Consider the following 17,035-nt stretch of genomic DNA (forward strand, 5'->3'; position numbering starts at 1 on the left):
TGATATCAATAAACTGGTAATGCACAAAGGCTTTTAGTGAACAGATAGTCTGTTTCTTCAGGAAGTCGTTAGCTGTATTCCAGGGGGAGTAGAACGGCAGAGGAAAGAATGCTTACAGAACTGAAGCTGAACTTACCCAAGTGATGAATTACTTAACTTAAGGAAACGTATTACAACAGTTTGATGCAGCCATGGTAAAACCCCAATATTGTCATCTAAACTGAATCGCAAAATTGAAAAGTCTGTTAAGCATTTGATAAAATCCACCAATTGAAATTCACCTTTTGTCAATGAAGACTGCAGCATTGCTTTATAAAAAGCTGAAATGTTAGAATTCAGGCTTTTATGGGAACAGGCGCATTTGATCTCTTCTGCTCACTAGTTACATGATACTGCCTAACTAACATCTGTTACCTGCACCAGCAAGTGACACGAGGCTACGTTAGTGCCTAGGAGTGGTCTACTGCTGCCAGGTAGTTTCTTTACTTCTGCTGAAACCTTGCTGAATTACAGTATATTTGATACCCAGACTTCAAAGTCTCGACACAGATCTTGGTCTGGAGTGTGAAGTCACTCATCAATCCAAAACTTGCCTACAGCTGCTGGAGTAATTAGAGCTGCAAATCAGTCTTCACTCCTTCCTATTTGGCTTCTTCCAACTCAAGTAGTATTGCATGGCTTTTCATCCAGGAATATGCTAATGCTAGCCTAAAATTCAAGTGCCAGAATTTCAGGGTTAGTTATCCTCATGGTGGTGGGAGTCAAAATACACCTGCAGTTCCAACCTCAGATACTAACGGGGCTGAAGGCTACCTACCGTCCAATCCAACCTGTAGTGTTCGTCGGTCATTGCACAAAGGATACCATTCACATTCTGTTACTTCATCAACTGTACACCCAAAATACTGAAAAAGCTTCAAACAAAATCCCTTCCATTTAACTAGTCCCACCCAATACAACTTTAGTTACAAATGTTTGCATGATGTCTTCCGGAACAGAAAACAATGGTTCAAATGGTAATTATATGAATGAGTTGCTTTGAGCAAAATGTGAGTGTTAGAATAAGTCAGAGCCACTGGAGGAATTTAATAGCTTGTAAACAGACATAGCAGGTTTCATACTCTGTTACCAGTAATGTAAGATACACATATGTAAGGCAAAGTACATATTTCAACACACTTACATGGGCAATATCTTCTGTAAAAATATTTACAATTTAAAATAAACCAATTTAAGAAATGGATGAAAGTAAAAAAATAGGATACAGAAAACTCCCTCATACCATGGAACATCACCTAAATGAATATCATTTGGCATCGAGTCAACTCATTACCTTAAAATTTGTATGTTACAAGTGCATAGTTGTGTTTCCTTCTCCATAACTACCAGCATTTACAGTTTTGTTCCAGGCTGCAAGCATAGTGGTATGGTATTCGAACAAAGCAACATTACTACTTGCTCTTTCCTTTTCAAGGAAACCTGCTATAAAAAAAAAGTTTTCCCCAAATAGCGTGCCATGTGTTAAAAATGTGGCTACAATAGCAAAGGCCATTTTTCCTGAGCCAGGAACGTTAAGGTTAGAAAGATTGTACAGATGATACGAAGCCCTTTTGGCAATCAAACATATAAGAGCATGTAAAGCTGATAAATCAACGTTGGAAAGATGCAATCTATACTATTGTGTTTGTGTACATCTGCTACATTCAAACCTTCAACGTTAATAAAAGCCATGGCTACTATTTACTGTTCTACCTAAGCCTCCAGAGTAACTTCTGATTCTTTCTGAAGGATGTACGTACCACTTTCCCCAACGAGAATCTCAAACAATTGTGAAAAGCAATGTTCTGTTAGCACTGTAGCAGTCTGCAATCAGAATACCCACTCTGATTAATGTGGTCTTGTTTTAATAGTACATATTCACCAATCATTTTGCTGATTTAAAACAGTTTAAAATGAAGTTTAGGACAATCTAAGTTGACTGTTATACTTGCTGTTTTTCAAGATGGGCATTTCTTTGGCATTCGTTAGGTTTTTGCCCAGACATTGGCCACTGTCATAAATGCTCAAATTGATATATTTTTAGCAAGCAAGCAAAAAAAAAACAAAAACAAAAACCAACAACAGAACTGAGAGCAATTTAATGTGGAAGTGATTGTATGATCACCAAACATCTGATGTTAGATGTCATTAAAGTGCTGCTTTATAATCTCTGCCAGTTTGTGCTAATTAGAGACAGAGAGGTCTGGAATTTTTACAAATCCCAAAAGTCACATCTGAACAGTCTGTATAATCGAGCTGTCTGTTAGTCTGGTGAGGAAGCATCCATGAGCACTGGAACTTTGCATTACACTTTGCAGTTCAATAGCAGCCGTCTTTCCAACTTTCGTCTTTCATGTTACCATAGGTTTTAGGAGTGGGTAATGATCTAAAATAAAATGAGATATCTTTTAGCTTCATACAAAACTGCTGAAGTCTCCATCTATAATACATAAGAACTTAAACATTTTGTAAATAAAATACACACTTTGTTCATTTGTTTCTCTGCAATAGTTTACTTAACATAAACCCCAACGTATTTTCAGTTTATGTGTTATGTCTTGACAATTACCACATCAGAAAAACACATGCATAACAAGACAGAAAACTTTACTGTTTGATTTCCTGCCATTTCAAAATAGACAATTTTTTCAGTGATGTATAAACAGGGAAATCCTCATTTAGAATATCATAGTATTACATTTTGCTTACATCCAAATTTTGAAGTTCACAGATACTTCGTTACTGCATTGCCTATAGATACGGTACGCTGTATACCTAAACTTTCAAAACAACAGCTGCGTAGTAAGTGAAACACTTGTAAGACCAGTTGTGATTTGGACAACCACACTTTGCACATTATGAATTTCCTGTCAAAAACAACTGCTGTTTATTACATGAAGTTTCACACTGCTGACAGAGTGCAAAGCAGTCAATATTGTAAGAGTCACTTGTTGTTCCCCTGCCCAACACTTACTTCAGAACACAGTTCTCCCATTTTGCTATTTACGGCTGTTTCATCTTTTCTATAATACTGGAGACCAAGTGTTTATCCTTTCTGTTTCAGGGGATTCTCAATATTCCTCATGGATGACTGCTTCCTTACATCGGATGGCTTCCACTTGACACCTCCAGTGACAATGCATGTTAGCATGGCATTAAGAGCCATTCTAAGTGCACCACTTCCTTCTGTTCTCCTGAAGACAAACTGTCCGTGTAGACTTTCCAGCTAATAAGTAGCTTCTCCTGTAGTTGCTTTTCAAAACTGATATTAAGCAACTTCTACAGCTGGGTTCTAGCACAGAGGTTATGTTTGAGGTGGAAACTCTTTTGTGTCCTGTGTCTTAACTGCCTTGATATTTATGGTAAATTTAGAATACGCTATGGATGCCCCTTCTGTCTTTAACATGTCTTCCTTCCCAAAGTTTCTAGCTACCCAAGGAGAGAAACAGTTCTACTGTGGTGTCATTGCTTGACAAATGGATTGCAAGAACTTCAACAATTCTGACTTCAGGATGTGTCACTCAGTGGTAAAAATGGATTTTCACTTGCCAGCTACATTTTGCTGATGTTTTTACCACAAGGACAATTGCTTATTGCCTTCTCAGCCCAGACTACGACACTTATGTACTTTGTTTGGTATCTTTTGTTATTCATTTCAGCTTCACTCCTTCATCTTTACACTCTAATTCAAGTCTTTTTCTCTCAGTTTTGCTTCAAATCTATTTTGGAAACACATGTAAATGGTCCACAAGGGGGGCTCCATTTCCATCATTTCTAAAGACCCTGAGACCAAAGTAAGAACCGCAGAAGGACCAGCAGACATACACAGCGTACCAAGTACAACACAAAAACTTCACATTAAGACTGCCTTTCACATACTCACCTGCGAACAGGCTGTGCAAGTTTGCTGCGAGGCACTGGGATGCCCCCTGCAGAAGGGGCACTGGGTCTGGGTAAACCACTCCTCATCCCTGCTGTCCCTGCCGGTCTGGTAAGAGTCGTGCTGTTAATACTGCTGGCAGGGCTTGGCAAGCCTGAACTCTGAGCCCCAAGAGGCCCTGGTGAAGAACTGCTGTGCGTCAGCTGCGTGGCTTCTGGAGAAGCAACAGAACTGGGTCCATGGTTACTAAATGCTTTCACTGGTTGTCGGAGAGCTAGGGGAGATGGTGCTGCAGGGGAGCGGAATTTACTTGAAGAAGGTACTGGAAAATAAAATACAGAAGTTACTTTCAAGCTTAACTTACGGTATAACTGAAATTAAAAACAGGGAATGATTTTATGTGCAAATTCAAACAATATGGAATGTGTAATGGAGTACAGCCAATCAAGCAGCAATGAGAAACAGGAATTCAGATGTCCTCTTTGTCATGTGTTTTTGATATCATAATTCTAACGCTCCGTTTATCTACTATGAACATTTATCTGGATTTATAAGTAATGCTAAGGCTTTAACCATTATAACCATTGAATCAAAAGAAATAGAGGTGAATGTGTTTGTTAATAAGAAATTTAGCTGCTTCAGAAACGGGTACTTAATTTCCATCCCTAAAACAACACATTCAAGAATAGAGGATTCTAATGGCACATTTCTGCATATTTCTGCTTTATCAATTGCAATGATGAAGCTCAGAGAGTAGGGCATCTTAAAGTTTCCTTTATGCTCTTCTTGACCAGGTCCACTGCATTGGGATTCACCTCATGATATGGTCAAGTTCAAGATTTACTGTCCAAAGGCGGAAAAAAGATATGGTCAGTCAACTCCCCAAATCAAAGAGACTAAGATGCAGCTACAGAACGTGTATCAGACAACTGTGACAACTTATAGCCTTCCTCTTCTTATAAACATGATCTGAATTGTCTGTAGAACTAATAGCTGAATTCAAATACTTTGTGTCTGAGTTAGTATGTAAAATGCAAGTCTTTACCAAGTCCTTCCTGGGAAAGGTTAGTAAGCCAGTAAAAACCCATTTATAGGCTTAGACCTACTAGAGGGCATACTAGACGGTCTGTGCAAGCCCTTCATACAAGGTGCACACACAAACATATGCCATTTTTGTACAAAGTATCTATTTCACTCCATCAACAGCAAGAGTTCTTACTTATTATAAACACAGAAATTACTTATGAATTTTAATAGACAGCTGGTAATGAATGACAGTTGATCCTCACAGCGAAATACTAAGAGAATATTCAAGTCCTTTGGTGGCGCCAAATCTTCAGCGCAGTTCTTTATGAGTATTCAAAATATTTTCAAAATATGCAAAAATTATCAATAAACAGAATACTTGAATCTAATATAATACTACTCCATCTTCTTAATGGAATTTCACCAGCTTTTCAAGCTGATTAGGGTTTTGGTGGAATTCAGTAACAGCTGGACAATCAAATCTATCAGGAAAAGAAAACAAAACCACATTTACATTGTGACCTCTCATGAACTATTTTTTGTCCTACTAAATAAACTTCTTTACACAGAGACAAAGCTGATTTCCTCTTTGACAGATGTTGTACATAAAGAAGATGGTCCTTCACATAGCATTTACTATAATTTTACTAAACAGATCTACTAAGAACAAGAGGAGTTAGAGAAAAATAGACTAGTGACTACCGTCAAGAACACAAATCCTAAATGGGGTACAGAGGAAGCAGTATTAGCAGGTTGTATTTTGAAGCTATCCCTGATAGGGGATGTCCAGGAAGATTAATATGTGCCTCATTATAGATGTGGATTGGATTCGATTCCTTACTGGATTATCCAAGAGGGCTTTTCCATTGACAGCAAAATCAAACACAGCGTGAAGCTGCCCATGGGAAAAGCTGACAAAAAAGGTGGTAGAAATGTCAACAGTACATGACAATTGGTAAGTAGCAAGGAGAATAAATAAAAACCCTTAAAACAAAAACCTTGGTGTCAAGCCAGATGATGGATTACGGAAAGCGCTAACATCAGAATGACCGGACAAGAACGGCAGCAAAGTACTCCTAGGACTAAGACGGATGACATATTAGGAATTTTTTGTAAATGTGAAATTTCCTGTAACACCGATGTGTGTAATCAAATTTGCAATTTCCAAGTGATTCAACAGTCTAAACATAGGGAGCTTTTATCACTAATTTTCTCATCACCATACTTGCTGGAATACAAATCCAGCACCATGCTAGCAACTCACCTGCTGAACAATGCCAGCCTGTAAAAACTGAATTCAGCTTTTGGGCCGGCTAATGAGAGTTCAGGCACTAACCTTCACCATGGGGAATAGGTTCAAGGTATGAAATGCAAGTAATGAAAACCTGAAACTGAAGAAAGTTTGTCACTTTTCCAGTTAAAGCGAGTATCCAGCAAATTAGTTCTCTTGTTCCCCAGTGTTGACCATATTTTACCAGGCTTCCAACTTGAGCTGTCAGTTCATGTTTCCTGTCAGCACAAGCATTGCAGGCATTGCTGAGAGCTGTATTCATCCTTTTACATAAAGGAATTAATTGTCTCCCAATGTGCAGTGATCTCCAAAGCAGTCTACATGATGCAATCATTGGCAAACTGCCTACTAATTGCTCTGCATGTGAAATCTTTTTTCTTGGAACAGTTTTGGATATTTAATAAAACATGATTTGGCCTATTTGTAAGAGAGGATTAAAAAGAGTGAGGTACTGCCTTAGTCAAATCCATTTGATGTTGCATAGCCATCTGCAGTATTGAACTGGTAGATGTTTAATAGAAACATGTAAGGGTAGTGTTTAACAACACTACACCACTCCATCCCCTTAGAAACTAAACAACTAACTAGAACCAACTAAAAGTAAAACCTGTGGCAATAATACAAACTCAGTGGCACTGTGCAGTCACAACAGTTGGATTTCCCACCTTCTCATGATTCTGTCCTTGATTGCAGGCAGGGAGCAAGTGATCGCCACCTGACAAAGTTGGATGCTGTGAGGCTGCAATTATCTGGATTGCACCACAACTTGAAACCAGAATCAATTCAGGTGCAGCTGTTTAATAGTAACCATTGTTATGAAATGATTCAGACTGGTGACAAAATTGTTGCTCAGAATAATCTAGTCTTTTGAAAGTTGTTTCATTTCTGAATAATGTGCTTCAATAATCCCAAGAATCTCGTGCTTAGATGAGAAACACAAAAATCAACATATCAAGGGCTATAAAACAGCAAATAGCTGAAAAGGCCACGTTGGGTCCTCCTTTTCAGTGACTCATGACAAGCTGGAACATGTAACTGACAGTGGAATGGGTTCTGTTTCTCCCTCTTTAAGGTATAATAAATTCTTGAAAATAGTATAAACTCAAAGACAAGTAAATTTATGTACATTTCAACAGCTCCAGACTGGGCCATCAACACTGTAAGTGTTCAAGATAACCAGCTGACAGCAAAGGCATGGCCAACTGGAAAGACAGCGCAAAAAGATTTGTGAAGGAATAGAGATGATGGTCATGTGCCAAAGCAGAATACTGAGACAAATTTTCTGCATTTGGTAAGAAATGTCATGAAGAGAGTTAGAAACCTCCTATCAGCCATGTGAATCTGTTTCAAAGTCATGATACTTTGTTATTTCAGGGGAAGACAGGACAATAAGACTTTCTGCATGGAATGAAGTTGACTCCAAGAAGTTAGCGTTATTAAAGCACTGAAAGGTTTTTTGTTATCCACCTTCAGTATGTGCATGAAGGATTCTCACTATTTTTAAGAGATTCTAACAATATATATATATTAAATGAATTAGTCCCAAATGAAGTATTTTTAAAATGAAATCATCTAAGCTAGTAATAGGCAACAGGATCAACTACATTTGAAACCAAACCCATGATCTTGCTTTTATCTTGGCAGCGAAATTCAGGGATTGTCATATACAATGCTGCCAGCATTAATTACAAATGTTAAAACTTGTTAAAACTTGTCTAATTAAATCGTGTACTCTTCTCAAAAATAAGTCAACTTCAGCCATTAGCAAACTGGGATATTATATACAAAAGACTCCAATTCCTTAAGAGAACAAAAACAAAAGACTAAATTATTGCATGTTGGGGATAATCATCCAGTTTTGAGAGCAAAAGAGAAGGCACAAGCACGTGTGCATGGGGGCACTAAACTAAAGTTGACATCATATGTTCAAGGATGAAGTTGCTAACATTTGTTTCCAGTGCAAAGTAAAGGATGATATTTTCATTTGCCTGAATATTGTTTCAGAATCAAAACAGATTTTTTACAAGTTGTTTTTTTTTACAACTTTGTGTTACAACAACAAAACAACCCCATCCGAATGTAGCCCCTGTGAATATGGATTCAGAAATCTATTTTTCTAATCCAGATTTACTGATTAATGCTAAAAGTCACCAATCCTTGGATTTTATCCACAGAGTTTTTTCTTTCCCTACGTGATCCAGGATGTATTTTTAATGTTTTGACCCAAAAGTTAGATACTTTGATACAGCAAGATCCACTAGTTAATCTTAACATGCAACAGCAACTTTATTAATCTAGAATGTGTGAGATTCAATGCAGGTGAACAGTTATCTGAGATTTGCTGGAGCTTGATAAGAGGCTGTAAGTTAATTACCTCCTTTTGTAGATGGAGTTTGAAGAAACTGTTTGGTTTTGAAGGCAGCACGAGGCAAATTTTTCTGCCTTTGCAGAGCTGTTGAAAGACAAGAAGTGTTATATTTGTCTAAGATAAGAAAACTAAATTTACTGGGAATTTCAGAGTGGCATCCACTTGTGAAGCATCAAGGAACAGAGTGAGTAAAACACTCAAAAAGCTGTTATGACTCTGGAAGTGATGCTTTGCTTTTAAATGGTGCTTGCTCTTAATGGCAAAGAGTTACAGAGGAGCGTGTCAGAAATTTTGCAGTGCAAAATGCGCAGATTCTGTAAGAGTAAAGCTTCTTGCAGGGCAAAAAGCCCAGAAAGGCCAAAAAAAATTAATTAAAAAAAAAAAATACACCAAAGGGAGGACAAGCCACCTAGCAAACATGCTACAGCAATATGAGTGCAAGATTAGATTAAAAAAGATGAAAATTAAAGTGTCATACTTGATCTAGCAAGATTAAACTTTTCATTTTAAAGTAGTTTTCCAAAAACACCTAACACTATACGAAAACAGATCTTGTCATGAACGTGATTGTATCAAACAGCTATAGCAAACATAAGCCATTTGGAGAGATGTCTGCCATTTTTTTATCTAACGGTGCACAAGAGAACTCAAACTTGAAGACATAAAACTGAGAATCAGCAGCTGCCAACATGTGGACAATGTGCCAAAATGCTTTCATTGCTGCTACGTCCTGTCTTTTTTCTAGTAACGCTCAAGGTCCAATACTGCCTTGAAACATCCTCACTACCTACCAGTTACCAAGAGAGAAGCCAATGTTCCACGAGCCGCAGAATCTTGGCAAAGAGAGAACTATTACTGCCAGAAGGAATGCATCGATTCAGCGTATTTTCACTGCAGCACATTTAAGGAGGGAAAAAGGAAAGTAGTCAATGAAATAGAGCTGTGCATACACAAAGGCTTGTTAAAATTATAATGTATGAAGAAATCACCTCTGCTCATCTCAGTGTACAGAGGTTTTTTTGCTTGTTTGTTTTGTTTTTTAACTGATTACACTAATAAGGCTTTTTTCTGTAGTGGAAGGGAAGAGAGATAGGGGAACAGCTGTGCACGAACACCCTAACCCTGAGCAAGGAAGCTCAGTACTCCCATCACCAACTGGTGAATAACGCTATAAAGAAGGCGGGAGAAGGAACACATAGAATCCTAGTAATGTTAATTAACTTTATTTTCTAAACTTGGTAGTTTATAATGATTGCCACCACCCTCCCTATCCTTCAGTCAGTATTGCAAAAATTGCAATATTTTGTGAGCTATAAAAGAATTTCATTGTGTTTTACTTTCATTCTGAAAATCTGACTAAGTGATCTATTCATGTTGATCTTAATAACTAAAACCTGTTGTTTTCAACAAACAACTAAAAGGAATAAACATGTCTATAAACATGATAAAATGCTGCCCGTGGCTATTAAGAAGAAAAAATCATTCAACTAACTAGAATCTAATGAAACAAAGCAAGAAGCAATAGCCAGCTCTCATTCAACTTCTGGCACTTGGTCTTGTCGTAAACTTTTTTTTTTAAGGCTTACCCATAAGCAGCCAATTAAACACAGTGAAATGTTTAAAAATGACACTTCCGAGACTTGTTTTCTTAAAGGAATTTAGTAAAGCTGACCACTGGCCTGGGTGTTTCTGTCCACAAGTATTCCGTAATACCATTTTTTACTGAATCAGTGTTTTTGTTCACCACACAAAATGAAGAACAGCTTCTTCCTTCAATATTTATGATCTTGAATTTAGTTTCTCCTGAAGTCATTCAACTGGATTTAAATATGGCACTAAGTTCCTTCCCCCGTCATTATTTACACTCCTTGCAAGTCAGAGATGCGGGATGATATGGAAAGAATTTAAAATATATATATATATATAAAATTCCTTCCTTCTGAATGGAGACACCAGGAAAACCCTCAAAGGCTAAACAATTACGAGCACTACACCACCAAAAAGAACTTCAGGCAGGGCAGTTTGAGTAATGCTGTGGAAACATGCAGTTTGAGATAAGCATGGAGTGCATGTTCATCCACACTATTTGCTGCTCTTGAACTGCTCTGTATGCTATTACGTTACCTGTCACAAATGGTGCAAGCTGAATATACGTAGTTATGTTTATTACTGATTAACTGAGCTGGAATACTTGGTTTCCTTAAAGCAATCACTTTCTTCTTTTATTCTGAATATGCCAAGCAGCTGGATCTTGGCAGGCAGATCACAGTGAGTTTACTAATAATTTGTACAATCTACAGTTTAGATCTCTGAAAAACCATTATTTTAAACTCTGCTTTAAGATTTCACATCCCTGTGTTAATAAGTGCTAGTTAGGTACAGAAGTATCATGAACACACAATCCGCAACAGAGCACGTAGCTCCTACATGGAAGCCACCTTTTAAGTTCGATAGCTTTGCACAATCCATGTGGTGTAGTACCTAAATGTGAGACTTCTGCAATCTGTAACACATTAAAGTCTAAAAGATACCTATTCCTTGGAGAATGCAAACATTAACTTATCTTACAGTGTTTTAAGATGAAAAATATCAGCTTTCATATTCAAAAATCCTTTCCGCATAACAGCACGGTGAACCAGATGTGAAGGAAGATTCTAATAGTTAAAAACTAGTATGTAATTCACTCAGTCAATCCCTTTTCAAAGAGAATTTGGATTTTTCACTAAATCACAGCTAAAACTCGTAATACCAAATGTTTTCACCTTTTACAATTGTACATGTTATCTTTCCTCTACTCTTTAATCATGCATATACAATTTGCCTACGTAACCGTAACAGGAATTGTTATACAGAAACTTACTGGATTCCTAACTCATTTTAGAGTGCCAGCAACCATAGCAAGTTCAGTTTTGCAGCCACAGCAAATGTGCAAGTAAATTATGAACAGCAGATCTTTGACAAAGAGAAAAGTAGTGACCTCAGGTGGCAAGCCAGCATCCTTGCAAAGGTAAGCTCATGCAAAACTAGCAGGTATGAAGAAGCTTTGAATCCCAAGACCCGGAAGTCATTGCCAAGGGAAAACAAAAAATTGCTGCAATTTAACAGTGCTTTGTGCAAGGTGACAAAATATAAAACCAATAAAACAAAAAGTATACAATAAAAAGACACAATTCTGTATTTTTTTTAATACAATGTACAATTTTGAGGAAATTTTTTTAATCCAGGCTAAGCAAAGATACTTACTCATTGACTTCATACACAAACCGTTTTACGATTGTCAATAGCAAGACTCTGACAAACATCTGTAAGAGCAGGGAAACTGTAAAAGCTAGAAATCTGCGCTTTATTAACGATACTTAACTTACATTGAAGTGTAAGTTGGTCTAGATTGGTTCATATCTGGGGAAAGATTCCCATAAAAAGCAAACAAATTTACCTAATAGTTTCCATGATTCTCAATCCATCCAGCAGTTGGAAAAAAAATTATGTATGTATAAAACATAAGTCACACACTCCTGCAATGAAGTAACTCAATTAATACTGAATATTGAGACTTCTGCTGTCTGATCTTTCCATAAAGTTTCACTATGAAGATACTTTTAATTTTGGAAATAGCTTTATGACCATCTAAGCTACCCTCTTTGCTTTCCCCTTCCAAGTTCGCTCAATTTTAAAACACCAAATACAACCTGTGCAGATTTGGCTATAGTATCACACACTTGGGACACACAACCCTTACATCCAGTCAGAGACACTGCAAAGATAGAAATCTTGTAGTCTTTGGCAAGATCGGTATTCCTTATTCAGTACTTAACTGTATTTGGTTGTATTAGTCCACTGTTTTTAAAGGACTAGTTAAACAGGCCAATTGGCACACCAGTATGCATTTACTGTTCAATAGGTAAAAATAAAATTAGTTTCATTCACAGATACTATCTTACATTACTTGCCAAATATTTAGATTACTGATGAACTTTCATAGTTCAAAGCTCTACAAATAATGATATTCATAAAGTGTTCTTCCTTTGAAAATGTCACACAGTCTTATTCATTTTGAAACTTGTTTTAAAATAAAATGGTCAGGAAACATTTAAACAACAGGAACTGTCAATATTGACATACAAAGAAGCACTGAATATTTAAGTTTCATTTACTTTGGCTTCTTTAAGGTCACCATTGCTAGGAGCCTTGAGAGATTAGCAGCATTCTCATATTAGCAGTTCACTTTCAGACAAACTAGCAGGCACTAACCCAGCACTGGGCTAATTTGTTTCACAGGTTGCAGGTTTATCCAAACCTTTACTGAGAAACACTGCCACTTGAAAAAAAATAAAATCTGCATCTGAACACAGAATTGTCAGGTGACAGAACAGAAGAAGAAAAACTGCAAATGAGAGTTAAAATTGCATGAATGATTTCAGATCAGGTTTCACTAGTTAAAAATAGCAAAACCCAACCTAGATAAGTGTTTTGGTAGCCTGATACATTTTTGTGGTCTGAAAATAAATTTCAGCAGTATAAGGCATTATACCTTCTGTTAATCACAGAAAATAAATGGTTTCTGAAATGTCTAACACCACTATGTTTACACTCTTTATAGTGCTTTTGTATATGCTTTTAGGACAGTACAAATGATACTTTATATCTCTATAATTAGAGACCAAACATCCCTTGAATATATTCAGCACCTGATTTCTTTTATCAAAAAAAGAAATTTCCAGACAAATGTGATTAAAACCAAAATTAGCATTGCCAGTGTGGCATGCAGTGTTTCTCTGTGCCATGACACTGGAAAACAGCTCAGTACCACCACTCAATTCTAACATATACACTGGAATGGCACAAAAGTACTTACTGGCTGAGGCTTGAGGTTGAATGCGAGGTATTCCTCCATTTGGCACTTGGAAGTTTGAGTCACTTCTGCTGTTTTTCACAGACTCAGCTTGAATATTAGATGTCCTGGACAGGTTTGGAAGACTACGCCTTAGTTTTTCTGTATGAAACAACACAACGATATCATGATATGTAGTCAAATGCTGGACAAAGTCCAAGCTCTTAACCAATAGCTGAAACCAAAAATCTAAGTGACACAAACAGTTAGGTATATAAACTACAGTGCAATTTAAATGCCTGTTTTGTTACATTATAGTTCTTTAGATGCGTCATATACAAAACATATACAAAACATTTATATAAAAAAAGGAAGAAGGAACAGTTCTCACTTGTGATGAAAAGAAATCAGTCATGGCATGTTCTGAAGTCGAAGCATGTCTACATTAGAATTCCCTGGGTTTTGTTCTACCATTACAGCAATTCAACAGAGAAACCTAGCTTGCAGTTTGGCATACTTCCCAAAGTCTTCATCAATAAAGTTATAATATATTATGCTTGCCTGAAGATTAGAAACATACCGTAATTTATCACTCAACGTTTGGGACTACCCAGCCTCATAATAGCATATTATACAACAAATAACTGACACGCACTTGGAAAGAAACTGTCAACACACAACATGCAAAATTAAAGAAATATTATGCTTCTTCTTTCACATCTCATTTGACTGTCTGTTCAGCTAGTACTGGTTCTTTAAGGATCTTCTACAATTGGTACCACGTGTCACAGAATACACAAAGATGCCATTAAATTTCTCCCAAGTCTAATGACGTTGTGCTATGTCCAACCCACGCAGAGCTGGGCTGATGACACAGGTCAGGACAGAGGAGTGAAGAAGTACTCTAACCATGCACAAGCACTAAAGATGAAAACAAAAGTAAGCATCTTCATAGGCTGAATACTCCTACAGGTGTACTTTCTTCACTTAGAAATTTGCACTGGTTTGCATTGCAGTTGGTGCATCTTGAACATCTAAACCTCCCTCTAACCAGTCTAGAGCAGAAAAAAAAAAATCCCAAACAACTTTTTTAGGCTGCTGGTCTATCAACTCTGAATATCCAAGCAACATCCAACAGTACAAAAAACACTCCAAGAGGGTTCCTTGGAAGTGTTTCAGAAACATGTGATCACGCTCTATTTTCATCCCTCTGATACGTGGGACGCCAGTTTTTGGTACCTTGCCTCTAATGGAATATTTTTCTTGTAGCTCATCTAGCATGCATTAAGACTTTCACAAAGCCCTAGAAAAGAACAGGAAAGGAATTCTCAGCTAAGCTACAACATAGTTTACTAACTTTTGTGTTGATTGATTTCCTATATACCTAAAATTTTCTCAAACTACTATTACTAGATGAGATTTCTGTCAGCCCTTCCAAAGATATTCTTAAGCAGCTAATTACATTTGCAGGATCATCTTCCCCAAAAGCTCTAGCCAAGCACACTTAATTTCCTAATTAAAAATTTACAATTTCTTGTCAATGGAATTCTGTAAATGGCATAGATCTCTGCTGTATCGGTGCGGAAAAAATAGAAAATAAACTGTTTACAAATACTTTCTACATCATCTTTACATCAGATACTCTACATCCAGCTTACCTTAAGGAGGCATAAATAAGGTGAATTCTTAGTATCTAAATTAATATTATTTCTGAATTGAAGACTTTATTTGCCAGATAATCACATTTCTTAAAATGGAAAAATGATTAGATAGATTAAGGTTAGGTATAGTCTAATTGTGTCATGTTTCCTGCAAGTTTTATTTTTCTTATGTGGCAGTTTGCACAGCTTTGAAATATTTAAAATATCTCACAAAGACGGTACTATTTTTAAGACCATGTTTATGCTCAAAATGCTCACAGTCCTACACTGTCAGAAGAAAGCATTCAGCTATCTCACAGGCTAAGGGCATGTATAAATTGCACTGTTACCCTTATCTTTGAGAGAGAGTTACTCTCTCTGCGTTTTATCCTGTCATGTGCAAGGCCTAAACCTCCTGGTGAATGATCATTTCCCTTGTGTTTTGCTTTATTTTAGTGCATTTTTCTGCCACAGATAGAATTCAGTCACCACAAAGCTTGATTACACTCAGTGACTGGATAACATCTAAAATAAATAGAAGCCTATCAACTCATCTGACAGCAAAATTTAAGCTTTGCTTGCTATGCTTTTTCTTAAACAACTCTGAGAGTAAACCATTGTATTATGCAGGCATATAGTTGACCAAAATACTTTACAGGAACTACACAACTATGTTAACTAATTGTGTAATGAATTTGAGACAGAACTTATTACCTTCACTTTTGACATTACTAGTCTGCAAATCTGTAGGATGGCCTTGAAGTGAAAGACGAGGTTGCTGTAAACGGCTAATCATAGGCTGGGGCGACACTCTACTGTACTCTATACTTCGAGCAGGCGATCGGGAACGAGGTGAGTTCCTTGGAGATTGTTTTGGTGACGGCCAGGGAGAGCTACGAGGTGATGGTGAGAACCTGTTAACAGCAGGGTGCACCGCGTGATGCATGCCATCTTCTTCATCTTCTAAACTCTGTGCATCAAGCTCCTGATCACTGAGTGTGCCTCGCCTCGTGGAATTGCAAGAAGAACCAGAACTACGCCGCGAAGCAGTTGCTGCATACTCCTGCCGGAGGCCTGGCAACAATGAGAACATTGTTTACTTTTTGTCTGCCCCCAAATAGTTCAGACTAGAGACAGCACATACAGATAACTGCCCAGAGCTCAAACTTACGTTGAGCTCATCTTCCCTCTTTTTATTTGAGACACAAAATTGATTCCAGATTAGTATCAAATGAAGTTATCTAATAGCCTATAATCTCTTGAAATAAGTAGGTGAGCTCATCCCCTTTCCTACTACAGCAACCATCAGTATAGTTTACTTTCTACTTGTTCATCTCCTCTCCCAGGCTGGAAACTCACAACACAGGACACATCTTAATTTTGGTATCAGGTAACATCCTAGAACAACTGCACTGAAAGGCTTCTTGCAATGTGTTAAGAAATGTAACAAAGCAGCTACATGACAAACTCCCCCTACAGAAAACAGAGTTCAGTTAGCCAGTGGCCTCCAAAGTTGTGTGCACACACCTCGAGGTTACAGAAGACAATCCACTGTAGTGAAGGAAAAAAATCATTTTTTGTAACATTAATACAAAACATTAATAAATTTTGTAACATTAATAAATAAAATAATATTTTAATTAGTGTTTGCATCATCTTTATCCCATCATTTTGTAATGTATATTTTTGTCTACATTTTATAATGTACATAATATACGACTGTACATGTATATAATTTATGAATTAATACATATACATGGGGGGTGCTCAAGAATTTTACTGATAGGGGTGTGCAATAAAAATGTCTGGAGACCACTGAGTTAGACAACCAAAATTACTACGACTTTCTACACTGTCAGAGAGACCAAGACAACAGACAAAGACTCAAGTCAACCTTAAAAAAAAAAAAAGAAAGAATTGTGAAAAATGCTACTGCATATGTTTTGCCATACTGACTTTA

General features: G+C 37.1%; 1 protein-coding gene across 3 annotated transcripts in view; it reads right to left on the bottom strand.

Annotated features, from left to right (window-relative positions):
- Positions 1-1,340: 1,340 nt before the first annotated feature.
- SLAIN2 (SLAIN motif family member 2) overlaps positions 1,341-17,035 on the bottom strand; it is a 33,902-nt gene continuing 18,207 nt past the window's right edge. The window contains exons 5-9 of one of the 3 annotated variants that reach the window (XM_032186484.1): positions 15,790-16,149; positions 13,460-13,597; positions 8,611-8,688; positions 3,923-4,241; positions 1,341-2,425 (exon numbers count right to left, since the gene is read on the bottom strand). In XM_032186484.1, coding sequence (XP_032042375.1) covers positions 2,359-2,425; positions 3,923-4,241; positions 8,611-8,688; positions 13,460-13,597; positions 15,790-16,149 — 962 coding nt within the window. In that variant the 3' untranslated portion in view covers positions 1,341-2,358. Of the gene's footprint in view, positions 2,426-3,922; positions 4,242-8,610; positions 8,689-11,847; positions 11,907-13,459; positions 13,598-15,789; positions 16,150-17,035 lie in introns of those variants that run through there. The other 2 variants (XM_032186485.1, XM_032186486.1) reach the window with 2 other exon arrangements.

This window comes from Aythya fuligula, chromosome 4, assembly GCF_009819795.1.
Source record: "Aythya fuligula isolate bAytFul2 chromosome 4, bAytFul2.pri, whole genome shotgun sequence".
NCBI lineage: Eukaryota > Metazoa > Chordata > Aves > Anseriformes > Anatidae > Aythya > Aythya fuligula.